Here is a 24,305-nt window from a genome sequence, read left to right as displayed (position 1 = left end):
GACTATGCCTCCTGCTACAGCGGTCATTGGTTGTAAAAGACAGGGGTTTATACGTCCTGCTACACGAACCACATGTTGTGAGTGACAGGGGACTATGCCTCCTGTTACACCGGTCATTGGTTGTGAAAGACAGGGGTTTATACGTCCTGCTACACGAACCACATGTTGTGAGAGACAGGGGACTATGCCTCCTGCTACACCGGTCATTGGTTGTAAAAGACAGGGGTTTATACGTCCTGCTACACGAACCACATGTTGTGAGCGACAGGGGACTATGCCTCCTGCTACACCGGTCATTGGTTGTGAAAGACAGGGGTTTATACGTCCTGCTTCATGAACCACACGTTGTGAGAGGCAGGACAGTATGCCTCCTGCTACACTGGTCATTGGTTGTGAAAGACAGGGGTTTATATGTCCTGCTACATGAACCACATGTTGTGAGAGACAGGGGACTATGCCTCCTGCTACACAGGTCATTGGTTGTGAAAGACGGGGGTTTATAGATGTAGATAGAGTATTGAGATATGGTGCTAGAGTGGTCTCCTCATAGATACAGCATTGTGACATGGTGCCTCGAGTGGCCTACATGTAGATGGAGCATTAAGATATGGTGCTAGAGTGGTCTCCTCATAGATACAGCATTGCGACATGGTGTCTTGAGTGGCCTACATGTAGATGGAGCATTGAGATATGGTGCTAGAGTGGTCTCCTCATAGATACAGCATTGCGACATGGTGCCTCGAGTGGCCTACATGTAGATGGAGCATTGAGATATGGTGCTAGAGTGGTCTCCTCATAGATACAGTATTGCGAAATGGTGCCTCAAGTGGCCTACATGTAGTGCAGAGAATCCGTCTAAGGAAGCTGTGAACCAATTAGAAGAAACACCAACTTTTCTGTCTGAAATAACTTTAATAATATATCTCTTCCAAGTACAGGTATGAAAATAATTACAACATGAAATAGACAATAGTACATTTTTGACAAATATATATACTAGCAAGAATTTGTGTCTTCGAACTGGAAGAGACAAGATCATTTGCTTCGAAATGGATTACATTGTCTCGGCATGACTGAACCATTTTATGGTCCAAGAACAACCATTTCAAAGCACAAATAAAATGCTTTCAATTACGTGACTGTCCGTTGAAATCATTTTGAATGCGCTGATCATGAATATATTTCTTTTACTGCCATGCAATAAATAGTAACAGAGATACAAGCAAAATGCAAGTACAATACAGGTGAAGTCACACACAAATTGTGACGTCACTCACAAATCATGACTTCACTTGTATTACAATGTATTATGTCACAGAAGATGCTGTCTGTGACATCACTAACACTACTCAATGTCACACAAACTATTTCCATTTTTGGCTCAGAAATTTAATACTACATTGTATTTGCCAGATATGTATAAAATGCACATATTTGTTATAAGAACTTAACAGCGCCAATTTTGATAATCTACCTTGGAGGTGATCGTAAAAAAATTCTCGAAGAGATCTAGTACACATGGGTACAGTGGACAAGACAATGACCCGCTCAGAGAACATTTTAGACTGGAGAATTGTGGACAGTGGTTTCTTGGACGAAATCTACATAAAACAGATAGAGTTCAGCCTCCAGACATATAAACACCTCATCTCTGGCAACCAGAGTGTGATTCCCCCAGTTTTCAACATACGCAGAGATATAAATCAGTCGCTATCACTTCCTGATTCACTGAGCTGGAGATCTTCACCTGTAACAGACAAAATGGAAATTTCAGACTCTGACTATATAGAGTTAAAGGGTGAGGATAAATATTCGTTATCAGTTAAAGGATGAGAATACACACTATCAATGGATGAGAATACTTAAAAACTCTACAGATGTTTCTTGCAAGATCAAATTGGGCAATTTATGTTTGCCAGCCACAAGGACAGGGTTTGATACAGAGATGATTTGTACAGAAAACAATCCAGGATTATTTACCAACTAAGATTACTTACATAATGTACTCATGAAGTGCTTGGAGTGAGAGTTGTCTGAGGAATTAACATTGGCAACTGAAGATCAAATGAAAGTTGATTAGAAAATGCAAGAGTATATTTAGCATAAACAACACCACAATTTCAGTATTAAGAAATCAAATTTTGCCCAAAGTGATCTAGGAGAGGTTGGGGTGTCAGATTAATATCTGAAAACAGGGCTCAATTGGAAAATAAACGCAGTGGCACAGAAACAATTCTCATCCCGCCAAATCTCAGAGTGACTGGTACTGAACCCCAAAGAGAAAACAAATCAATACCTGGATTATGCTTTACGACTTTTGCTGGTGGCTTCTCAGATTCTGATTCTGAGTCACTCCCGCTACTTGAACCGGAATCACTACCTGAACTGTCTGTCATGATGCCAACGGATGCAGCCTCAACTGAAGAAGAAAAGTGAGTGGTTGAATTAAAGCTGTACACATGCTTTCGTTGCACATTGCAGCGATTATAATTGCAGGTGGCGGCAATTCAAATCGCTCGTTTGTGCAATGCAATTTACTGAGGAAAAACACATGCAAGCACAATAGCGACATGCATAACAATACTTTGGATACCAGCACTTTGCTTTGACTTAATCAAAATATAATTGAATCTTCTATGATCTTGCATATGTACCATGGGAGACAAAGCATAGGCAGGAGCCAGGTAGGTTAGATTAAGTTCCTTAAGTCACCGATAGGGGTCTCTCCTCTCTAACGGAACATCAAAGCTATTCATTCTTGCACGAGGAATATCGCTAAATCTAAATCTAACCCATCCTAAGCCCTGCTAAACATTGCATAATACCAAGAATTAATAACGACTTATCCTTCTATATTCTAGATAATATTCACCCGAAGACAGCCAATTATATGCCCAAGCTCCTGCCTATAGTGCAAATCTGTGTAAAAGCTTTTCCAACATAACTAACTCAATAAGCAAAGCATTACTTACAACAAAGAAAGCATTCTACGTGTATAGATCCAGGACCCAAGACCATGGTCTAGATATACAACAACAGTATAGAGCAATGACCATCCTGCTTGATGAGGAAATTATATAGATCTGCACCTGAATTAAAGTTCGACCACAAAGCCACATGCTCCCAAAGATGAAACAAAATATACCACTTTTACCTGTTTCAAACCAATCAGGTGAACTTGCTAAAAAAATCATGGAAAAAACCTGGTTAAGATTTATTTAATTCTACGTCTATCATCTGGTGATTATGTTGTTACGATAAACCAATCTGATTCCCCCCTCAGTTAACCGATTATACTGACTTTAGGAGGCAACTGATGAACTTAAATTATCCCTTCAGCTAAGAACAGTTGATAGGATTTTCTAGCACTGATGTCAATATATCTGATTTAGATGCAACTCTTTTGCAGCAATTTTTTCATTTATGTGAAGTAAGCACCATACTTATCAGGATAAGAGTATGTTTACTTTTGACCACATAATATTGTCAAAAATTCAAGCCGATGGCCTTAGCTTCAAAGCAGCCTTATCTAAAGCATTCTGAAGAATAAGAAATGACATTCTCTGGTGGCTGGATTCTCCTCCTTAAATGCTTCAATTTGACTAAAATGCCACTTCATGATTTACCAGCTTGCAGAGGTGTTTTTTTTGGTGGAATTTACCTCTTTTTGTCTCAGGAGTAGGAACAGGAGATTCTTGACTTGAGGGGCTCGGGCGGCTGTACACAGGACTCGGTCGAGCATGGGCAGCCATCGCTGTTGGCTTGGAAGCTATTTTTGTCTTGCCGGGGGACGTTTTCACATCCTTGGTTTTTATCGGCTGCTCTATTGGGGTTGATGGACGATTAAGCTGCTGTCCTCGATATGCTGCAGGAACACTCCTGAAGTGAACAACAGGTTAATGGTTAATACATTTCAGTTTTTAAGTTGATTAAATGATAACTGATGATTATAAACTTTACAATAAAAAGTTACAGAGGAAAACATATTTTTCATTCTTGCAAACGACTTTGCACATATACCACCTTCTGTACAGTGTATCCCTGGTCATCGAGTTCGAATGCAATGCAGACAGGACAACATACATTGTACTCAAGAAAGTGATGCCTACCTTGTTTTTTTCAACTGTACCATATAACTCAGTTTTTCCAGTTTAATCTCGCCAGTCTCATGGTCTATAATCAGGACACAATCCTTCTGACTTGGACGTTTGTTGCCTTTGAAGTCTGTATGACTCGAACTTGCACCCTATAAATAAAACAGGGAAAATAGTAACCCAGTGCCAAGTGTGGTGTAGTGTCAACATATTAGTATCCACAGGAAGGTTAAAGGTTCAATTTCTGGTCAAGAGACAAAGTACACTGATAATAACTGAACGAGGGTATTTTTTGGTTAACAACCCTTGTCATAATGACGTATGACAGATAAAATACATACCTCAATATGAGGCACAGAAACAGTGACTTCATTTCCTTTCCCTACTTGTACTGCGGCCACTTGATTTGTGTCCATGGAGGCCGGCTTGAAGTCATCTGCAAATAAAAACAAAATTATGTAGCCGTAATTACAAATAATCTGATTAGAAATTACGCATTTTGATCGCATTCAATTATTTTAATAGGCCCCTTTCCAGATATGCCGGTACCACATAGGGTCAGCAAAACAAACCATCTTTACAATAGATCTTCACGGTACAAGACGCCAGACAATGGCTCGAGAGGCATTGTCTGGCATCATTGACCGTAAAAACCTATCGTCAAGGTAGTTTGTTTTGCCGTACCTAGGTGGTAACGGCGTATCTGGAAAAGGCCAAGGGCCTATTGATGACCTTTTTTGGGGCCGTGATCGGGGATTGTAAACATGTTCCGCTGCTTCACGAAACCAATGCAAGAATAAACAGGAAACTTGAGGGTAAACCTCCAGACAGCTGTTGCTCTCATTGTAAACACTTAATACACACTCAGTGTGACACTACACACTATCACTATGACTATACATTGTATACACATACATCGAATTGAGTGAAAAGTCTGGTCTTTTGTACTGAAACTTGAGCCCAATTTCAGTTCATGGGGTTTATCATCGAGTCCCAGAGGTGATCCCTCCATTTTCAAAATATTTCCGTCCTTCTTCCGCCTTGGAATCAAGTATTTCGAAACATTTTCACACAATCTGGAAAAGCCATGTTGCAATTTAGTTCTAAAATTTGCCACCAGAGCTAAAACTGGAAAAAGAAATTTTTTCATATTCTTTACTTTAATTGATATTTCACCCTAGTCTCTGCTTATATTTTGATAAATCCTTACTTAATGGTAAGAATGTACATGTGAGTCATTATAGGTCCTATTTTTATAAGAATTAATGTCCTCATTGATGAGAAATATGACTTTTTATTGGGGACATTTTCATCAAAGTTATTTATTTGTGATGTAGATGGCAGCACCTGTTGTCTTGTCCTGGACATAGTCACAACCAATGTCACAACTTGGCACAACCAGTGTCGGCACAATTCGTCAACATAGTTTACTACATCATTAAAGACAAAGTAACTAAGTCAGCCTCATTAATATGCATGATTTAGTTTGTCACATCTTTGTTGAGTTCATTGAAGACAGTGGCACAACCACGACAACTGCAAAATACTGGTACAGTTACTATCAAATGGCTGTTCGAAATTTCGGATAAGAGTACTGATTCTAGAGGTCCTCACCAACCAACCTATACATCACTGAACTTCAGATAATGGTATTCTAGAGGTGCTGATCAACCAACCCATACATCACCATGGCGAGAATGAAGTTGAAGGAATTGGAGTCAAACCTACAAGATGTGGATGGATTTGAGGAGCCGAAAATCCTGTTGGAGCAATATCCTACTTCTCCTCATATTGCAGGTGTGAATATTTTCTGCACTCTACCAATATTTATGTAAGGTGATCGGAGGCAAAGTTTTGCCACATTCTTTCACATGAGGACAGTTTCACGATCAGTGCATGTCCCTCACCTGTCGTAAATTGGTTGTGGTGTCACAATTTAACTTTCGGCCCCACCAGCTTATGTGAAGACAATGACAAAATAGACAAGTCCTCATACATTCCTAAAAGGTTTTGTCGGTTGATTTTTTATCTTGCCTGAATTTAAATCTTGTACATGATTTTTCAGCTCGGATGTTGCACACTATCAGCGCCAGTTTTGACGACATTGAGAATAAACTCGTGGCAGACCTCGGGTGTGGATGTGGAGTCCTCAGCATGGGAGCAGTTATGTTGGGGTGCAGGTAAGTCTTAAAGACCATGGTCACATATAACTGAATGACACATATACAATATGTAAGGTTATTCATTTGATGGCACATGTCTGAGTTGACAAACTGCTGTCTGCGGGTGATCTGTTCCGACTCTCCTGCCTTTATCATATATCACATTCATTCACGTTTCAGCCACTGTACAGGATTCGACATTGATGATGATGCCCTGGACATATGCTCTAGCAATTTCAGTGATTTCCAGATAAATAACCTAGACCTTGTTCAAATTGACCTCGCCAACCTAGACGTCACACTAACAAAATGGCAGAAAAAGTTTGATACGGTTATTATGAATCCGCCATTTGGGACGAAGCACAACAAAGGTAAATATTCACATTGGGAATATTGACCCAGAGTGGTTTAAACTTTAGTTTTCAACATAAATATTATAAATTGTCCAGAAATTTTCAAGTCAGTCTGATCCTTCTCAGCTGAAATTTAAGTCCATCACTTTAAGTCCATCAAATTTAAGTCCTGGACACAACCCATCTATAGCGTTCCGTAAATGATCTCAGGTCTGGTAAAAAACCCTCTTGATATTTTTCATTCTGTTTTCAGGTATTGACATGGCGTTTTTGAAGCTTGGTATTGAAATGGCAACCACTGCTGTCTACTCCCTCCATAAGACAGCCACACGTGAGGTGAGTAACAAACTTAGTTTCAACTTGGAAAGTTCTGTGGGAAGGGACCATGTCACTTAAACCTAGCTTGGAGGTCACAACATTTTGAATCGTTCAATACTGTAAGCAATTGATGATGAATACCAGATACTACTTCTGTCATGACTGTTGATTGGAAGGTGACTGGGCAGCCAACAGCTTAGTAATAATGACACTCTGTTGGTCTTTTAGTCTTTACCAGTACTCTAATGCTTTTTCTTATCCATTTCAGCACATACAAAAGAAAGCCACAGAATGGGGTGTAAAAATGGACATTCTTGCTCAGCTACGCTACGATCTGCCAGCGTCTTACAAATTCCATAAAAAGACCAGTGTTGACATTGAAGTGGACTTCATTCGATTTTCATTTGAAAAGTTACCAAAAGCAGCTAAGAAAAGTTCCAGCTGACAAGGATAAATTGGGAATATCTTTTAGATGGTACTTCTAGAACTTTTTAGGGGTGACAATACAACTGGACTGATTAGCGATTAATACAGAACGAAATGTGGGTTACTGGTTTCTTGCAGACACCCCTAAAATTGTCCATGGGGCAGGGACAGGAAGGATAGAATGGTACAGGAAGTATTTTTTGTTATGATAAAACCTGGAGTATTCTGCATTTACATGTACATAAACAATAAAGAAAACAAGAATTAAATTCTTTGTTAAATCATTTCTTATTATCACGGGTATCTTTCATTCATATATGTACATTCAGCACCTAAAGGTTAAAAAGTACATTAAAATAAAAACAACAACTAGAAAAATATACAAGTATTTTTAAAGAGCAGATGAAGAGAATAGAACTAAAACCTATAAGCTGTTCTGAAGAAGTTTTCAGAGCGGTCAACAGGGGGACAACTATGTTGCTAGAAAACTTCAAACAACAATTTGATGAAACAAACATCATTGAGATTCATATTCTAAAACATCTAGATTTACAATGAACCACAGTTTACAGTGTAAATACACTATACGACTACGGTGCCTCATTTTGACTTCCGCGGTTATGATTGGGGAACCATAACCACAAAGTATGGAAGCAGTCAAAAAGCATTTAAAACCACATCATTCATTATCTAATTAGAGATGTTTTAGAATAGAAATTGATATGCCTCGGTTTTGGTCTACATTTTAGCTCCACCCTTGCCATTTTGGTGAGGCCGTCAACACCTCCAGTTCGGTATCAATTCCTTAAACAATATCTTCAAAAACCAATACCCAGCTGGAATTTTGAAAATGAAGGCTGGATGATTGAATAAATCTCTCCTTAAAAGCGAGGTTAAAAATTGCAACTGAGGTAGTAGAGTCTATCAAGTGTTACTTTTCTAAAGATTATGAGATCCATGCCAAATTCCCGGTGCTTGTCAACGGTCGCTTCAACCCTTCTGTGCTTCTGTTTTTGATTCTAAAAAGGACCTGTCTGCCTGACTTAACTAGTGTACTTGCACCTGGCAGACAATTTTATAAATGAACGTTATGTCCTATGCCAATTCGACAGGAGATGGTTCCACAGTCTGCACCGGTGAACTCTGGGCCTGCTTTCCTCCGCCGCACTTGTTGAAATGAAACAGATGACCACGCACTTTCCGGCTATAAACAGCATAGCAGATCAACCCGAGACAGATGAAGATGAACGATATGAGGATCAGGATTCCGTACGTGTGAGGGTCAGGTGCGATGATGACGAGGATGAACTTGATCATGTCCATTAGCATGTTCAGTGAGCTCTGCACGCCGTTGACAGTCCCACGTTCTGTCTCCACAACCGTTTCTAGTACCAACTGTGTGATGACGAGATCTGCACTCCATAAACCTGGAAGGAGAAGGCTGAAAATTCTAAAAGGGAGACTAGATAAGAGCCAGGTAGGTCAGATTGAGTTAAACAAAGTCCCCAATAGAGGTATCCCCTCTTACAGTACATGGAACCTTTTAGTTGTACGAGACATATGATTCAAAATATCGTTGAATCAAACAGCCCAGGCACTTTACTGTGAATACTAGTTACCTCAAGACTCGCAATTTGACCCCCTGGCTCCTGCCTTGTGTCCCACTTTAAAGAAATGGAAGTGCTTTTACAACAAAGGTCAAATTGCCAACACTGGAACTGGGGACTAAAAGTTATAGCTGGGGACTCAGGTGGTTGTGCAACTTCAGAATAACCACAAATGACGTCTTTTGTAAACTTACCAAACCTAGCAGTGATGATTCCTGTCATCAGCAATGCCAGCGAGAAGAAATTCTTATCCTCCGCTGTTGAATTGATACATGCACCAGTTGGCAATTGAAATCCACTGTCTCCTGAATCCAGCGTATCATTTAAAGAAGAGTCATTGAATGGGGTAGAGTTCTGGTTAACAAACGGTAGATTCGTTCGCGTCATATCTGGCAACTCCTTGTGATCGTCCATGGAAAATCCCAGGCCAGAGTTTGAACCTGAGCCGTATAAAGATGAATTTATTGATGAGATAGTACAATTTGAATCAAAATCATTCAGAGTGTTATGATTTAGATAGGGGTCGAAGGGGCTCCCTGGGACCCATATCGATGCCACGCACAGTGTCAGACATGCCACTAAACCCCATAGGGAGAACAAACCAGTCCGTACTAATCCGACTTTTCCTTTTGAATACTGGAAACCGTAAGTACCAAGGATTCCTGTTATTGCCCCGAGGGCCATCATGACACCCAATATGGACTCGGACATCCCTTGAGAGTACGCATAACCTGGAAGATGGAAGCACATATCAGATTAAACCACTTAAAAACTGAAGCTCATGTAATATCGCAATGAGGAACTTAGTTACCAGTAGGTGGCAGTAGTCAACAATTATGCAATAGACAACCCACTTATATCAAACCAATGTCTATTTCATCCACACAAAGGTTCTGTATTGCATTAGACAATGAACTAACACTGCCACCTTTTTGCAATCTGAAGTCCCTCATTGTAAAGAGTGTCCCTAACAGTTATCAAAATCACATTTCACTGCTCCAACAAGGGTCCAATAGGCTGCGTATATACAGACTGTTTGCTTGTGTAGTTTTTCCTTGTTCCGTGTTTGTTGCTGACCTTGAGCCCTGCCACACACAAAACGAAGCTTGTTTGGTTTATGGGACATTCCCATTGGTTGTACCAGGGAACATACCATGAAGACATGGAAACAAAGTTCGCAAGGGAACAGCCTAAGGATATGCAGCTTTAGCAGGACGGTGGAGTGATTTCTTGGATACCTTCAGGTGAAACAGGGGATACTTTGATATCAACAAGAGGACCTATATACAATTGCCATTTAAGAGTGAAATGCCATATTTGAGGTTTCTTATACATAGGTTGGTGGGGAGGAGAAGGTTCTGTTATTCCTAAGGGAAACACTGGGCAAAACGAAACTATCGCTGAACATACTAATCTTTCATTCAAATTTCGTTCAACCTGAAATTATAAACCAATGAAATTGGTAATATTGAGGAGAAAACAGGTAACTGAACCATATATGGCAAATTTTTTATTTTAACTGAATCATCGCACAAAAATATGTTAAAAGATAACTCATATCACATTTATCAAAATAAGGGGTAACGAGAACTTACCAATGGTGATGTTATCGAAACCCAACACAGTCATGTAGAGACACGCCAGTCCCAGGCCAGCAAACCGCACACTCTGTCGCATGTAACAACGCCAGCCTTTCACCAGGGTGATAAAGGTACCAAAGATCTTGTAACAAATGTTTGGGCATTTCTTGGACGGTTCGGGCACTTTGACGTCTGGCATTGCTGCGATTGGCTGCAGCTCGCCATTTTCAATACTGCCATCTCCTTGTCCTGTTACAAATGGATTAGGTGTTACTACCACGAAAAGATGAATTCAACTATGTCAAAGAATAGACAAACAAGGAAGAGTGGTTCATCTGTGTGATAACATTGCAATATCGCAGTTTGTGGACAAGGTCCATTGGCGAGGTTGTCGAGGACACAGTCACAACCAGACTGAATCGGGCCAGCTGCCCACCGAGTAAAATTTTAAGCAACCAGTGACTTTTTCACAAGCAAAACACCATCTTCTCTTTGTTTCAAATTCCAAAAAGAAAGGATGCACTGGGCCTTTAAACTCACCTTGTGTCTTTTTAGCCTTTGAAGCCAGGGCTGGGACCGCGTGATATACTCTCCACAAGAGGTAATACTCGATGAAGAACGAGACCAAATTCCACACGGCGATGAAGACGGCACCGATGAAGAGAGATCCGAATGTAAATATCTGGCCAACCCCCACAGGAGCTAGAATGTTGGTTGTTAAGTCAATGCGGCGAAGAATAGCTGTCATCCCTGGAAGAAAATCATCAAAATCGATTAATCTGTGAACAGGTCTTCATCAGTCCAGCCGTCTTATTCTTTTGTTGAGAAAAGGAGTCATGTTTGGTGGAGCTTTCTTATCTAGGACTTTTCTATTGTCAATGTAAGTCAAGTCCAGCTTCATTTTCACTCTCCCCAATTGAATGAAAGCTTAGCTTTTCATGCGGTATGGCTTGAAGATTGAAAACATCTTACTTGTCATAGTTGTCGTCTTCCGTTCACAGATTTCCACCACCCAGTCTCGCTCAATCGCAATCTTGTGTCCAGTGCTGGCGAGGATAGCAATATCGGCAAAAACAATGACGAGTATTTGACAGATGTTGTTGAGCCATCCATCCCAGACTGTTGCCATAGCAACCGGGTACACCAACATCATGCAAAGGACAACGGCACAGATCATGACGCTGAGATTCTGGATGATGAGCGTTGTCCTGGCAACTGAAAAAATAAAGATGAATTTGATACAGAATATTTTGATATTCTGAATATTCTAATGTTGCTAAGGACAGGATGCTATACAGACCCAATCATGACCCGTCTGTTTCAAGGCAGCTATAATAGGCCTAAACAACAGCACACACCCTTCCGAGGAAAACCCATAGATAGCAGTCAGCTCATGTAAACTCCTTGGTCACCATCCAATAGGAACTTTTTCGAGCCTCTGACCAAAGACAGCAGGTCAAACAGTCCCGGGAACAGTCCCAGCCTCTCTCACCCTTGAGCCTTGGATTCCTGTCCACCCAGTCCCCGATTACTGCTCCGAACAACAGCACACAAGCTCCAGAGGAAAACCCATAGATAGCAGTTAGCTGTAGCGAGTCCTTGGTAAGGCTGACGAGGAACAGGCCAACGGCGAACTGCCACATCCGATCTCCCTGAAAAATAGGCACACATATGAGGAAGGATTTAAGAAAATTCCACCTATTATTCTTGTGTAAATACATGAAATCTTTCAAGCAACAGAATCACTCAATTAAGTACCGGAGATACACCTAAGACATGAAGACAATGACAGACCATTATAATACAAAGCTTGGAAAGGGGCACGGCAAGTTCGTCCATTGAGAAACCAGAGTTTTTACCATCTGATGACATGTCAAGTGGTTGAAAGTATTCACCTTACTCTAAGGATAAATTTCTGGCACTACCATCAATGCAGATAGTTCGAGGCTGAATGGCGAAAGTCATCAAAATCCCAGCACGCCGAGAACGGTAAAATACATACCCAAGTTGACAACAGATGGCTGCAGTAGACCAGGAAAAAAACACTGTGTAGCCAATCTGAAATTGTAAATTACATATTGATGTTTTGACAACTGTTCTCTAGTTTCAGAACTACTTGTCTTAATTTTTTGAAAGCATATTTGGGCCTGATATGCCGAGCAACCTCCAAAGTGTTTGTCTTTCTAGAGGGAAGGAGGTCCAAGGAGAGACAAACAGTGTTTTTTGCCCCAAAATAATTTTGACATACTCACTCCCTCAGACCAACTAATGATACTACATAAAAAAATGACCTTCCATTGAAATAAATCTCATCCCCGAAACCAACAGTATGACTTACCTCTAAACTTTTCACAACAACCTTTTTCTTCTTCTTTTTCTTCTTCTTCTTCTTCACATTCTTCATCATCCTGGAGTCTGGGATCACTTTTATTACCATTTCTTTCAATGAGTGGTGCTGCTTTCTCAACCTCGACCTCATCTTCACTATCAATAGGTTCAGGTTCCATGATTGAATGGTCAGTATCACTGATCACTCAGGTAAGTTACGAGAGTTTTTCATAGATGGATTGGATTCTGAAAGAATTTCTAAGCTTGAGAATATTGCAACTATTACTTTATTAGAACAAAGATCATTAGAATCTACAGGACGTCCCATAATTCACACAAAATGGCTGGAATACGAACTCTGGAACTGTGTTTATAGGCTGCCACATCATGACATGCCAGCAGGGACTAGGCCCGTAGGCCGTGAACAAGGCAGGAAACCCATGTTAGAGGATTTAAGGGCCAAGGTCTACTACTAGTACTAGTGTCTTACTTGCTTTGCATACAAAATCATGCAGGAGTCCAGATTTTCTACCAAATACGAAACTTCAGAATTTCTGTCCCGAATATGACGATGGTAAGGTTTGAGAAAACTCGCGCATTATATATGCCTTTAATTATGCTGTGAATAAAATTAACCGGCCCTGCAGCCCACCCAGCCCTAGTTCAAGATGCCGAGAGTGAAAGGTCATTTTCATCACAGGTATTTATAATATCCACCAACAGAATCGATGCTATGCCAGGCTAGCAGAGCTCTAGCATATTGTTTCAATTAGAAAACCATTTGTTTTCAATGTCTACCTTGGTCTACCATTTTGCTGGTCAAACTGGATCACATGATTGACATGTGACAAACAGTGACATGGCCATCTATCAGATTATGGAGGAACTAAAATTCAACCATAGACCAGTGTATACTGGGTGTCTCAGAAAAATGTGACACATGGTTATAACGAATTTAACCTAGTGAAACCTAAATTTTATGATGGTTCACTGTAAAATGCGTGGGGTGTTATCATCAGCATTACCCAATCAAGATGCAAGGAGGAGGGGCATGCACAAGACCAAGAATGGGCAACTAGAAAATATGTTCTCACATAAACTTGATATAACTTTTATTACAATAGAAGTCTATGAAAAGTTTCTTTCCTGAATCATTTCTTGTTGTCATAATAACTTCACAGAACGTAATTTTATCGTAGCTTTTTCAACTTCGTGCGAAATGTCCTCCCCAAGTTGTGACTTTCCTAGAACATCCACTGAGTCGATATCTTGCATTCCGATACCGAGTTTTAACTTCTCCATACCATTCCTATAATAAAAGACACAAAAAATTAGGCAAGACATTATGATGTAAGGCCATATTATGTTGAAAAGACCACTGCCTTTTCTCAACTGTCATATCTGTCCAAAGATAGAATGACTGACCTTATTTGCATAAACCAGATAGGAAGAGCAGGCTACAGCTGCGAAAGGGACTTAATCCACTTTGAATCTTTTGGCAATGAAACAGTTTGGTATTCATCTGAGTTATACTGTCAGGTTCCCTTCACTATAATTGTTTTCATTTTTTTTAATTTGGCGACTTACAGCAAGGATCAAGAAAAAACCGCTCACCATGCAATCATTATGCCGTTGTCTGTACATAGTTTAGGTGGAGGACAGACAAGACGACAGTTGTAATGACTACACATCTTCTCAAGACCCTGTCTCAGAAAACCATTACTGGCTACCCCACCCGACACAACCTAAAAAAGACAATATTTATCATGAGGCTTTGGGAGGTGGACATAGTTTCATGGGTCGTGAGGATAACTGCAACAGTCACTTCTTGATGCGGGTTTGATTCCCTGTCGGATCATAAGAGAGTCATATTCAGTGCGTACTTACAAACTAAGAAATGTTCAAATTTAAGTAAAAATTTTGAACTTTTAACAAAGGGCATTGGCCTACGATCACAGCATCAAGGAAAATTAACCGTAACATTTTACGTACCAGTGTCTTTTCTACTGGGAGGTAACCATTCATCTCTGTGAATATCAGCGCCCTCTGCAGCCTTTTGGAGAGATGGTGGAGCACATGGAATTGGAATGAGGCACAGATGTCGGCCGCATTTGGAAGGATAGAGCCTCCTGCAACACCTTGAACAGAAAAAACTAAATCTTTCAACATTGGGGTGAAGTCATTATCACAGGCCTCTTACTTTATCCAATTGACTACAATGCAATTACTACATGTATGTTATCAACTACTGGCCACAAATTGCCAAAATTATATCCTTAAACCAGGGTCGAGATAAAAGAAATTTTAAACCAAAATACTAATATCTCATATCCATGTCAATTACCTTGCCTGATCTCCTCACTTTCTATTAACCTCTTATACTTGGCCTTGAGGCCAGAAAAAGAGAAGTCACAGTTTCTATTCCGGCCCATCACAGCAACAAATGGAACTGCTTCAACATTGCCGAGTTTTGCAAGCGTCTCTATCGCTTGACCACCACTGACAGATTCGAATTCGGGTATATTCCTCAACTTGAGTCTTCTTGCTACCTGTTGAAGAGAAAAGAGTAGGTTTTAACTGTTTTAGGACATTGTCACAACCAAGGACAAGTCACAATCTCACAACCCTTGGTCTACATCAGCTGTACATAGTTGACCAAGGACAAAATCACAATTTAAATACTGATAGGGGGATGCTAAAGCTGTGATATGCCTGACATGACCTGAGGCAAAGTCACAACCTAATAACCATAGGTTTACCTTATCGAATGCATCTCCAGGGGCGTCATCCAGACTCTGTCCCAGAAGGAGGAAATCATCCACCCCTCGAGCTACTGCAAGCAGGCAGTGACCACCACTGATCAGGAGAACAAGGAATGGAAACTCTACACTGCAAGTAATAAAGAAGTGAGATTACCTGTACTGAAAGAGAAGGAAAAAAATGTCTGACACATTGTCGCCCTACTGACAGTGTCATCCGTGTCCAGGATACTGTCCTTCCTTGATGTACCTTTATCTACTTCTATACAGCAAGCAGGCAGTGGAGAGTGTGGCCAATGTTGATTGGAAAGTCAATGAATGAATTAGACAAGGCAAGACATAAGGAGAAAACAATGTTTTAAGAAGAAACTCACTTTTCTATCATTCGGACTGTTAGAGCATGTGCTTCCATGTGATGAATGGGGATGAAAGGTTTCCTGAAAATATGTTCGAGATGAAATTGAACTTACTGGCATGGTATAATTCAGCAGGAGCCATCATAATTATTCCTGGCAGTGCAGGTTTATGCGAACAGAAGCCAAAATTGTACTGAACCTGTGTACCACCTTGTGAATGTCTTACATTTTTCTTCCTGCAAAAGTGATGAACATTAGTTAGAAACCTACCGAGACTCTCGAACAAGTTCCCTTGCATGATTGAGGCCAACTCGAAGTGAAGGCAGTAAGCCTGGTTTGACTGTTGCTGCTATTGCATCGAGATCCTGAAGTAGAAATATGGACAGTGTGAATTCACATTTCATAAGTTAGCAGGCAATCAATCATCAGCCCTATGAAAAGCCAGGAAAGGTGCATGCAAAGCTCCGAGCTTCTAATTCTATGGAGTTTATCTATCTTATAGAGACATAGGCCTGGTTCTGTAGTATAACCACTAAAGAAAAGATGCTGAGAAAAAGTTGGTAGGCCTACCTCTAATGTCATTCCAGCTCTCTCCATAGCCGTATCTACTACACCTTTGATATTTTGCACATGGAGATCTCGAGCCAGAGGAGGAATTATTCCTCCCATCCTGAAAAGATGAATAAAGTTTTAGAATCAGTGGTCGACCCTATCGTCTTAGTTGTTCTTTTCCTATCAAGCAACTATTCCTGAAGTCTACTTTTGTGGCCTGTGAACACAGTGGACGCCTGCGTGGTGACATCTGGCATATTCAAAAGCTAACTTTAGCTTGCCCGGCTATGGCAGGTTTTGTCACTGCCTGTGTCTCCCTTAAATTCATTTATTGTGGGCCGATCGAGGCCTGCCAAACTGGCATCGGTACAAAAACTTACTGAACATGAGTTTTAGTTTGATTATGTATTGCTTCTCCCATGACACTGCCATTCTCATCAACAACTGCTGCACCAGTATCATCACAACTCGTCTCAATTCCAAGAACAAACTTTTTGCCATCTGTCCGACCACGCCCACTTTCCAGCTGACAGCACAGTGCACGTGCATTCCGAGGACCATGCACTACCCCAGTGTAGAGAAAGCACCGGCTTGATTTTTTATTGCAAATATCTCGGGAAGTACGATAAAGACTTTCATTATGTTGACATTTCTGAAAGGACCGATAGAATTTCTTTAGCACACCGTAAGATCTGCTTTCATTAAGTCGCTTGAAGAGACAGAAATTTAGCTTTTTTGGTGTGTCAAAATTGATTTTTCTGATCATGGGCGCAGCCATCTTGGATTTCCTTGGAGGCGGTGAAAAGATACCATAAAGGAAATCCGGACTTGAAAAACTGTAATACAATTTCCATTGCTGAAAGTCCGTACCATATCCTAATCTCCTGCACTTCCTCAATTAAATTTCTGAGCGTGGCATCATCATCCCGAATGAAAATTGCTTTGCACTTAGCAAGAAGTGCAGCTGTGTTTGCTCGATTTGCGTACAGACAGCACTTTATTCGATCGTTTTCTGTGGCTCATAATCTTTGTAAATCTGCGAATGACAATCTGCTGTGGGGATCCAAGCAGAAAAATATCAGGAATCTAAAACCAAAAGGGGTGAACTTGAATTTTAGAATGGCAGATTCAAAAACAGAAGAAATCCTTGCTCCACTCCGAAAGAGTGTCAAGGAACAGGTAGGCTTAGCTATAGGAAATTAGCTACACTTTATTTCATCGTCCATCCGTCGCTCTCGCTTCGTATAACCAGTCGTAAACTGCAGTGAAAACATCGTCCTTCCCCGTATATTATGGGCGTACAGTAAATCGTCGGCCGGTCAATCAGCGGGGCCAAGCGGAGAGCAGCAGGCCGAACATTGGAAACAACATCGTTAAGTTGTATGATTGTTTCGTAGCGGCACTGTCACTACATACATTTAAGATTTTTCATCTGATCTAGGCCCGATTAAATAACTTCATGTGCTGTAACATGTAATTTGTGTCATTTTAGGGTGATCTGGTCAGGAAGTTGAAGCAGGACAAAGCTCCGGAAATCGATGTCAACTTGGCTGTCAAAGAGTTAAAGGCACGAAAGAAAGCTCTGGAGGAGAAGGTAGGTCTTCTCAGACATCTTATTTTTAAAGGGAGACTCTAGGCAGTAGGCTTTCCCAGGTAGGTTTTTAAGACACATGAAGTCGCCAGTAGGGGTCTTTCCCATCTGACAGTTCAGTAAAAGTGGTCAGGCTTGTACAAAGAATGTAGTCCCCTTTAAAGGTTAATAGTGGCCTTGTATCATCTAGTCATCACCTTGTCATCATATCCTTGGGTTGTAATTGTATGCTGTTGTTCTAAAGAATACTTCTTCAATTATTTTCCAGGAGTTGTCTTTAGTTCCAGCAGATGAGCAGATCGACCGTCTAAAGTTGGAAGATTTGCTGAAACAGAGATTCTTCTATGACCAATCTTTTTCAATATATGGAGGTGAGATGATCATTGATCAACTTTAGTACAATGCTTGGACAGAACACTCCTGTGGATGTACTTGGTTCGTTATAAAGTGCTGTTTTTGCAAAGATAAACTTAATTTTCTTATGAATTTTTGGATTGTCCGCCCCTTTGTTTAAGATAACTGCTAACCCTTTCAGGTGTTCAGGGTCTGTATGACTTTGGCCCCATGGGATGTGCCATGAAGTCCAACCTCATCAACATGTGGAGGAACTTCTTCATCCTTGAGGAGCAGATGTTAGAAGTGGACTGCTCCATGTTGACACCTGAGGTCATTCTAAAGTAAGTTTGGGAGATTCTTTTTACGGTTTAAATGATCTTGTCATAATACTTCAAGGAGATAACCCGTCCTCACTCATACTGAATACCTAAGTAATTCACATCAGCTGCATTGCTCAGGACCAGCATCTTGTTCATTGAGGTGATACTTCTAGTCTTTTAACGCTACCAAACCGTGGAAAAGCTCCAGCCTAATGAATTATTTGCCAGCTAGTGCAGGCAATATCCCAGTCCGGTTTAGATTTGTTAAATCGGAGAAACAGCACCTTATGTCTTCATTTATAATTCCGTTATTTTCATTGCAGAGCATCTGGTCATGTTGAACGTTTCTCGGACTACATGGTAAAAGATTTGAAAAATGGGGAATGTTTTCGATGCGATCATTTCATTGAAGGTTGGTTAAACTTTTTTTTGTGACCCTTGGAGGTCCTCCAGCTAGGGCCCTGCTCTCTCATTGAAATTAACATCTTTTTGTTGAGTGTTTAGTTGAGGAGAACACGAGGCACTTTATTACATCTCACTTTCTGACGTGTGACATGTTTTTCACGCTGATGATAATACACATATCTTTGCAGCCTTTCTAGAAAAGATGATATCAGAGAAGAAAACGCCAGCAAATGTTAAAGAAGAGTGTAGGAAACATATCATGACTGTAAGTTACTGCAGAATGAAGTGAAAATCAATATCAGGTAGTCAGACAGCCCAATTGGTGTAGCCCAAGAATACTACACTAAACGGGCTGTATTTTTAACTGGATTCGTTTCTTTAGATCTGTCTCAGTGGGAAAGGGATGTTCCCAAACACACAACTCAGTTTCGAAAGATCTTATTTTCCTGAGGCAGTGAGTATGGTAGGCAGCTTATTATATTAGAATTTTCTTTCAGATTGACAACCTAAATCGAGATGAGATGGCTGCGTTGATGAAGAAGTACGACATGAAGTCACAGAATGGCAATGAATTGTCTGAACCGTTGGAGTTTAATCTCATGTTTGCAACATCTATAGGACCAGCTGGAAATGTGAAAGGGTGAGTCTCTTACAATGGCAATTTTTTTTGAGATGTTTTCGTTCATTGTGTGAAATTTAACGTTAGGTCAGTATCATGCCACATCATTATTTCATGAATTTAATTGTTTTATATTTGTAATTTCCAGTTTTCTTCGACCAGAGACTGCTCAGGGTATATTTGTCAACTTCAAGCGTCTGCTTGAATTCAATCAAGGGAAACTCCCGTTCGCCGCAGCTCAAATCGGTGCCGCCTTCAGGAATGAAATCTCACCTCGTGCTGGCCTTATCCGCGTCCGCGAGTTCACCATGGCGGAGATTGAATATTTCTGTGATCCAGCGGAAAAAGACCACCATGAAAAGTTTGATATGGTTGCCGATCTCGAGCTGGCGTTGTTTTCTGCTTGTAACCAGATGGATGGGAAGGGACCAGAGTTGGTGAAACTAAAAGATGCTGTTGCAAAGGTGAGAAAAGATTCTGAAGTTTTTGATTTACGCACATTGTTTTCATACCTCCATATGAGCCCTGAAAAGCTATGTGACTCGCTGCGCCTTCTAGTGGATTGGATTCACCACTTCACCATCATGGTTATTTGATGTCCTTTGAACTTTCATGCATCTTCTTTTGCAGAAATTAATCGCCAACGAATCTCTTGGGTATTTCATTGGGCGAATCTATCTCTTTTTGACCAAAGCCGGCGTGGATCCCAATAAACTGCGCTTCAGACAACACATGGCTAACGAGATGGCTCATTATGCGTGCGACTGCTGGGATGCTGAATGTAAAACATCTTATGTAAGTTGAAGAAGATTTCAAGACAAGTATTTCCGTATTCTCTAGTCTTCCTTATATCTATTGCGGAACAAATAGAAGTAAAATCTTTTAAGAACTACTCCGACTCAGTGCACATAGGCAGGCCTATTTACAATTAAGATAGGCCTTTTTCAAGGTGCCCCTAAAGCAGATAAACAGTGTCTTCTTGCATTATTTTTCAGGGTTGGGTCGAGTGCGTTGGGTGTGCGGACAGATCCTGTTTCGATCTTTCGCACCACGCAAAGGCCACTGGAGTCCGATTGTGTGCCGAGAAGAAGCTGCCTCAACCCATATCCTTTCATTGTGACAGTGTCTGCATAGGCTTGTTTTTCTATTAGTGACTTCTACAACCAGTCTTCCACTTTTCACCTTAAATGTCTTGACCAAATTGCACTGTGCTATCATTATCAAGCCAATTGAAGAACAACAGATTTTGAAGAATTTACCTGATCTTGACCTGGCAGGTAGGACTTAGTTCAGACAGGTATTAACCCAATGCATCTTGGTTATGAGCATGATGCTTTTGCCCTTATGCAACTGTGCACATCCCTGATGCATATAAACATTTTATACATTTCTGATTAGGTGTTTTAGAATATGAAACCTTAACACGTTTACAAGGTGGTGGATGTTGTCGAGTGTCAGGTGCAGAAGAGTGTCATTGGAAAAGTGTTCAAGAGAGAAGCCAAATTAGTTACTGAATACTTAACCCGTTTAGAGGAAAATCAAATCAGTGAACTAGAAAATGTGCTCAAGGAGAAGGGGTGAGTAATTAAATGCATTTCACAATGTTGTGTGACCAGTTTAAAGAAATTAATTGTTTTTTTTCATGGGAGGAGGTCCCCGATCAATTTTTGGCTTGATCTGATATCCAATATGGCCGCCAGGCGATTATTGTAGCTGCTGAAGGAGTCGCCTGATGGAGCTTGGTTTCCTGTGGCACGACAGAGTGTTGTAGGAGAGCTGCACTCACTTAACACAGGTTCCTTGTATACCCCTGCAATGCAATAAGTAATGACTTCAAAATCACACCATCTAAAATTCTGTGCTCATCCAACATGTTTTGCTCTGCTTCTGTTGATTCAAAGTCCTCAATTTTGTATCATATTCTTCCAGCGAAACAACTGTGACGATTGATGAAAAGCCGTTCCTTTTGAAACCGGAGATGATAAATGTGAAAAGGTTCCAGAAAACAGTTCATGGTAGGTTTACCGCAGATATTTACTTATTACTTATCCCGTTCCACCGCTGCCGGAGCATGGCCCAGAAACAACTTCTCTCCACCTTCTTCTGTCTTTGGTCTATCTCTCCAGGTCAGTCAGCTCCATGAAGATTATCTGACACTGAAATCAGAGTCTGCTGGTGGAAACAGGGTCTGGTAGTCTTCCAGTCCTCCAGTGGGTTCAGGAAATGATGGTGAACTTTAAATTTCCCATCTGTCTTTCTTTCATAAATCATTTCATAATTTTCCAGTTGAAGAAGTGATGCCATCTGTGATTGAACCCTCGTTTGGCATTGGGCGAATCATGTACGCCATCTTTGAACATAACTTTCGGATACGAGAGGGTGACGAACAGAGAACGGTAAGTTTATATCCAAAATTAAGGTGTGCAAAGTTTTAATTTCACAAGACCGACAAATGAAATGTCCACGAATATTTCTGGATTAACAGTACATTTCCTTCGCTTACTGCCAAAACCAGTTTGTACCCCATATGTCATCAGGATTTGACTAATAACAGTTTATTGCTCAGTGCCTAGAGAAATAAGCAGAGTTGTATTTTTGGACGAAAAAGTACATATTTTTAGTTCATTCCTCATTGCAGTATATCAGCCTACCTTCAGTTATAGCGCCTTACAAGTGTTCAGTGATACCTTTGAGTGGAAATCCAGACTTTATACCTTTCACCAAACAGCTCTGTAAGTATATTCTGTGATGACTTGGATGATGATATTCAGAAATTTGTTAGTTTTATCATCTAATATCATAGTAGTTCAGTTTTATGTATGAGGCTTGCAGCCTATTGGTTAACGATTCTGGCTACCATGCAATAGAGCCCGGGAATTCATCTTACCATCTCTCCCATTTCAGCTGCTGCCCTCACCAAACATGACGTACCCCATAAAACTGATGACAGCAGCGGGTCTGTCGGCAGGAGATACGCGAGAACTGACCAGATTGCGATTCCATTTGGTATCACGATAGACTTTGACACAGTGAACAAGACGCCCCACACGGCAACACTGAGGGAGAGAGACTCGATGAAGCAGATCAGAGCTGATGTAAGTGTTGGACCGTGGAAGAGGATCGTTTAATACGCGTGCAAATTGGGAGGAGGCCATTTGAGAATTTTAGGCCCATTTTGCGTATGCGTTCGTATAGGGGGGGGGGGGGGGAGTAAATGTGATTGTGATTTCAAAATTGACTAGGTGTTTTATGATTAAAGGGGTAACTCCAGTAGACAGGACAAACCACTTCCCAGATAGGGGACTTCCATGTCGTTAAAGCAATGGATGAATCCTATTGGGTCATACCAAAAACTCATTACTTCAAGTAAATACTTGAAGTAATGAGTTGTTTTTGGTCATACCCACTAGCGTTTCCTGTTTAATGACCAATCTTGTTATAATTATTGACCAATGTTTTTATTTGTGATGAATTGACCAATTTCTGATGATTGATTGACCTATCTTTTTGTCATAACAGATCGATGAGCTTCCAAAGATCGTGAGTGACTTGGCCAACGGCAGACGGACATGGGAGGACTGTCTGAATAATTACGAAATCTTTGAGCAACAGGAAACTACAAAATAGACATTTTCAACATTTACAAGAAGGTTGAACGTATTGAACACTTCAGATAGCATTCTCTAAAGCTTGTGGATTTCACATTATGTAGGTCTCTCACAGATTCGAGTCCTCATTAAAAAACTTTTAATGGAAAACTGGTACTTGTACATGTAAGAGAACATTTCATGGAGATAACTATGGTTTGCAGTAGGTTTCTCTAGTCTTAGAAAAAACGGTGCCTCTCGCTCTGTGCCTGAGGATTATCAAAGCTTCGAGAGAATGCATGTAATCCACTATAATTCATCTTCAAACAGTCATGTATTGTGATGTGCTAAACTATTAAATAATCAATGATCTACTTTATATGTTGTTTTTCTGTGCCTCACTCTCCTTTCTTTGTCATATAGGTCTGTTGGATTGAATGCCCAGCATGTATTTTCTGGGCACTTTGTGTCCATCAGTACATATACAACCAAGAATTGATAAGGACTAAGAATTTGGAAGTGTGAAATCCTCAAGTCTTATGTCGAGCAAAAAATGTGCCGTAGGGTACTCGCAAGTCTTGCAGTTGAAGGGTTTGGAACCTTGCTGAAATACCACATTTGTGGTACTGCATGGTACAACCGATGTTGGTACCATCCGTGTACTGCTCATTGGTATATGGGGCTCCGAGATGCAGGTCTTCTGTTCAAGCCAGTGAGTAGTTGTCCCAGCCCTCATATCATATATCAATTGTGCTGTTGGCCTATCTTTTAAATCTTCTGATAAGGACATATAGACCGAAATTATCTGAACTGTGTCGGACATAGGCCTACACGTGTAGAGGATCAATTATATTGTTCTGGTAGTGGTCCACACAAAAAGGGCCTTAAAGTTGGTTGTGACTTTGTACCCAT

The 24,305-nt window shown here is 40.6% G+C and overlaps 5 protein-coding genes across 8 annotated transcripts; 2 read left to right on the top strand and 3 right to left on the bottom strand.

The window, feature by feature from the left end:
• Nucleotides 1-898: 898 nt before the first annotated feature.
• LOC135500208 (ELL-associated factor 1-like) lies at nucleotides 899-5,244 on the bottom strand. 2 transcript variants are annotated; one of them, XM_064791497.1, is made up of 8 exons: nucleotides 5,010-5,244; nucleotides 4,436-4,530; nucleotides 4,110-4,246; nucleotides 3,662-3,879; nucleotides 3,155-3,181; nucleotides 2,297-2,419; nucleotides 1,998-2,054; nucleotides 899-1,747 (listed from the first exon to the last, which is right to left on the bottom strand). In XM_064791497.1, exons 1-8 carry the CDS (start codon nucleotides 5,242-5,244, stop codon nucleotides 1,704-1,706), a joined length of 936 nt encoding a protein of 311 aa, XP_064647567.1. In that variant the 3' UTR covers nucleotides 899-1,703. The 2 variants fall into 2 exon arrangements, with proteins under 2 accessions (XP_064647567.1, XP_064647568.1); XM_064791498.1 differs by lacking the exon at nucleotides 3,155-3,181.
• On the top strand, nucleotides 5,213-7,592 carry LOC135500209 (rRNA N6-adenosine-methyltransferase METTL5-like). The gene is made up of 6 exons (XM_064791499.1): nucleotides 5,213-5,310; nucleotides 5,738-5,891; nucleotides 6,160-6,274; nucleotides 6,437-6,627; nucleotides 6,863-6,945; nucleotides 7,196-7,592. Exons 2-6 carry the CDS (start codon nucleotides 5,783-5,785, stop codon nucleotides 7,370-7,372), a joined length of 675 nt encoding a protein of 224 aa, XP_064647569.1. The 5' UTR covers nucleotides 5,213-5,310; nucleotides 5,738-5,782; the 3' UTR covers nucleotides 7,373-7,592.
• Nucleotides 7,593-7,615: 23 nt separating this feature from the next.
• Nucleotides 7,616-13,708, bottom strand: LOC135500206 (solute carrier family 40 member 1-like). Of its 3 annotated transcripts, none has more exons than XM_064791492.1 (9): nucleotides 13,667-13,708; nucleotides 12,879-13,114; nucleotides 12,543-12,598; nucleotides 12,033-12,192; nucleotides 11,513-11,755; nucleotides 11,081-11,290; nucleotides 10,556-10,789; nucleotides 9,155-9,691; nucleotides 7,616-8,780 (listed from the first exon to the last, which is right to left on the bottom strand). In XM_064791492.1, the coding sequence occupies exons 2-9, from the start codon at nucleotides 13,045-13,047 to the stop codon at nucleotides 8,449-8,451; spliced, it is 1,941 nt and encodes a 646-aa protein (XP_064647562.1). In that variant the 5' UTR covers nucleotides 13,048-13,114; nucleotides 13,667-13,708; the 3' UTR covers nucleotides 7,616-8,448. The 3 variants fall into 3 exon arrangements, with proteins under 3 accessions (XP_064647562.1, XP_064647565.1, XP_064647563.1); XM_064791495.1 differs by having other exon boundaries at nucleotides 13,677-13,692; XM_064791493.1 differs by lacking the exon at nucleotides 13,667-13,708 and adding an exon at nucleotides 13,359-13,650.
• LOC135500207 (tRNA N6-adenosine threonylcarbamoyltransferase, mitochondrial-like) lies at nucleotides 13,694-17,037 on the bottom strand. Its single transcript, XM_064791496.1, has 9 exons — nucleotides 16,916-17,037; nucleotides 16,554-16,653; nucleotides 16,254-16,348; nucleotides 16,002-16,064; nucleotides 15,628-15,757; nucleotides 15,213-15,417; nucleotides 14,861-15,006; nucleotides 14,483-14,613; nucleotides 13,694-14,177 (listed from the first exon to the last, which is right to left on the bottom strand). Exons 1-9 carry the CDS (start codon nucleotides 16,954-16,956, stop codon nucleotides 14,033-14,035), a joined length of 1,056 nt encoding a protein of 351 aa, XP_064647566.1. The 5' UTR covers nucleotides 16,957-17,037; the 3' UTR covers nucleotides 13,694-14,032.
• A 384-nt stretch (nucleotides 17,038-17,421) lies between these two features.
• On the top strand, nucleotides 17,422-23,753 carry LOC135500334 (glycine--tRNA ligase-like). Its single transcript, XM_064791737.1, has 16 exons — nucleotides 17,422-17,714; nucleotides 18,028-18,129; nucleotides 18,395-18,497; nucleotides 18,662-18,803; nucleotides 19,106-19,194; nucleotides 19,376-19,452; nucleotides 19,685-19,827; nucleotides 19,955-20,270; nucleotides 20,437-20,601; nucleotides 20,802-20,909; nucleotides 21,238-21,383; nucleotides 21,736-21,821; nucleotides 22,093-22,202; nucleotides 22,445-22,538; nucleotides 22,711-22,901; nucleotides 23,326-23,753. The coding sequence occupies exons 1-16, from the start codon at nucleotides 17,466-17,468 to the stop codon at nucleotides 23,431-23,433; spliced, it is 2,229 nt and encodes a 742-aa protein (XP_064647807.1). The 5' UTR covers nucleotides 17,422-17,465; the 3' UTR covers nucleotides 23,434-23,753.
• The last annotated feature ends 552 nt before the right edge of the window (nucleotides 23,754-24,305 follow it).

This window comes from Lineus longissimus, chromosome 16 (genome assembly GCF_910592395.1).
Source record: "Lineus longissimus chromosome 16, tnLinLong1.2, whole genome shotgun sequence".
Taxonomy (NCBI): Eukaryota; Metazoa; Nemertea; class Pilidiophora; order Heteronemertea; family Lineidae; genus Lineus; species Lineus longissimus.
This window is presented reverse-complemented; position numbering and strand designations above follow the sequence as displayed.

Excerpts from the sequence above, each read along its gene's own strand:
- LOC135500207 (XM_064791496.1), bottom strand. The coding sequence starts at position 16,956 with ATGGGAGAAGCAATACATAATCAAACTAAAACTCATGTTCA. Across the intron at positions 15,418-15,627 it reads CTGGAGATGCATTCGATAAG|GTAGCAAGAAGACTCAAGTT; the intron begins GTAAACCTATGG and ends TCTCTTCAACAG. Across the intron at positions 14,178-14,482 it reads AACGGCATAATGATTGCATG|GAATGGTATGGAGAAGTTAA; the intron begins GTGAGCGGTTTT and ends CTTTTATTATAG.
- LOC135500209 (XM_064791499.1), top strand. The coding sequence starts at position 5,783 with ATGGCGAGAATGAAGTTGAAGGAATTGGAGTCAAACCTACAAGATGTG. Across the intron at positions 6,628-6,862 it reads TGGGACGAAGCACAACAAAG|GTATTGACATGGCGTTTTTG; the intron begins GTAAATATTCAC and ends TTCTGTTTTCAG. Across the intron at positions 6,946-7,195 it reads ATAAGACAGCCACACGTGAG|CACATACAAAAGAAAGCCAC; the intron begins GTGAGTAACAAA and ends TATCCATTTCAG.
- LOC135500334 (XM_064791737.1), top strand. The coding sequence starts at position 17,466 with ATGAAAATTGCTTTGCACTTAGCAAGAAGTGCAGCTGTGTTTGCTCGA. Across the intron at positions 22,203-22,444 it reads AGGGTGACGAACAGAGAACG|TATATCAGCCTACCTTCAGT; the intron begins GTAAGTTTATAT and ends TCCTCATTGCAG. Across the intron at positions 22,539-22,710 it reads ACCTTTCACCAAACAGCTCT|CTGCTGCCCTCACCAAACAT; the intron begins GTAAGTATATTC and ends CTCCCATTTCAG.
- LOC135500208 (XM_064791497.1), bottom strand. The coding sequence starts at position 5,244 with ATGAAAAAATTTCTTTTTCCAGTTTTAGCTCTGGTGGCAAATTTTAGA. Across the intron at positions 4,247-4,435 it reads TTTCTGTGCCTCATATTGAG|GGTGCAAGTTCGAGTCATAC; the intron begins GTATGTATTTTA and ends TTTTATTTATAG. Across the intron at positions 1,748-1,997 it reads GCACTTCATGAGTACATTAT|GTGAAGATCTCCAGCTCAGT; the intron begins GTAAGTAATCTT and ends TGTCTGTTACAG.
- LOC135500206 (XM_064791492.1), bottom strand. The coding sequence starts at position 13,047 with ATGGAACCTGAACCTATTGATAGTGAAGATGAGGTCGAGGTTGAGAAA. Across the intron at positions 12,193-12,542 it reads GCCATCTGTTGTCAACTTGG|GGAGATCGGATGTGGCAGTT; the intron begins GTATGTATTTTA and ends CCTATTTTTCAG. Across the intron at positions 8,781-9,154 it reads AATCATCACTGCTAGGTTTG|GTTTATGGAGTGCAGATCTC; the intron begins GTAAGTTTACAA and ends TTCTCCTTCCAG.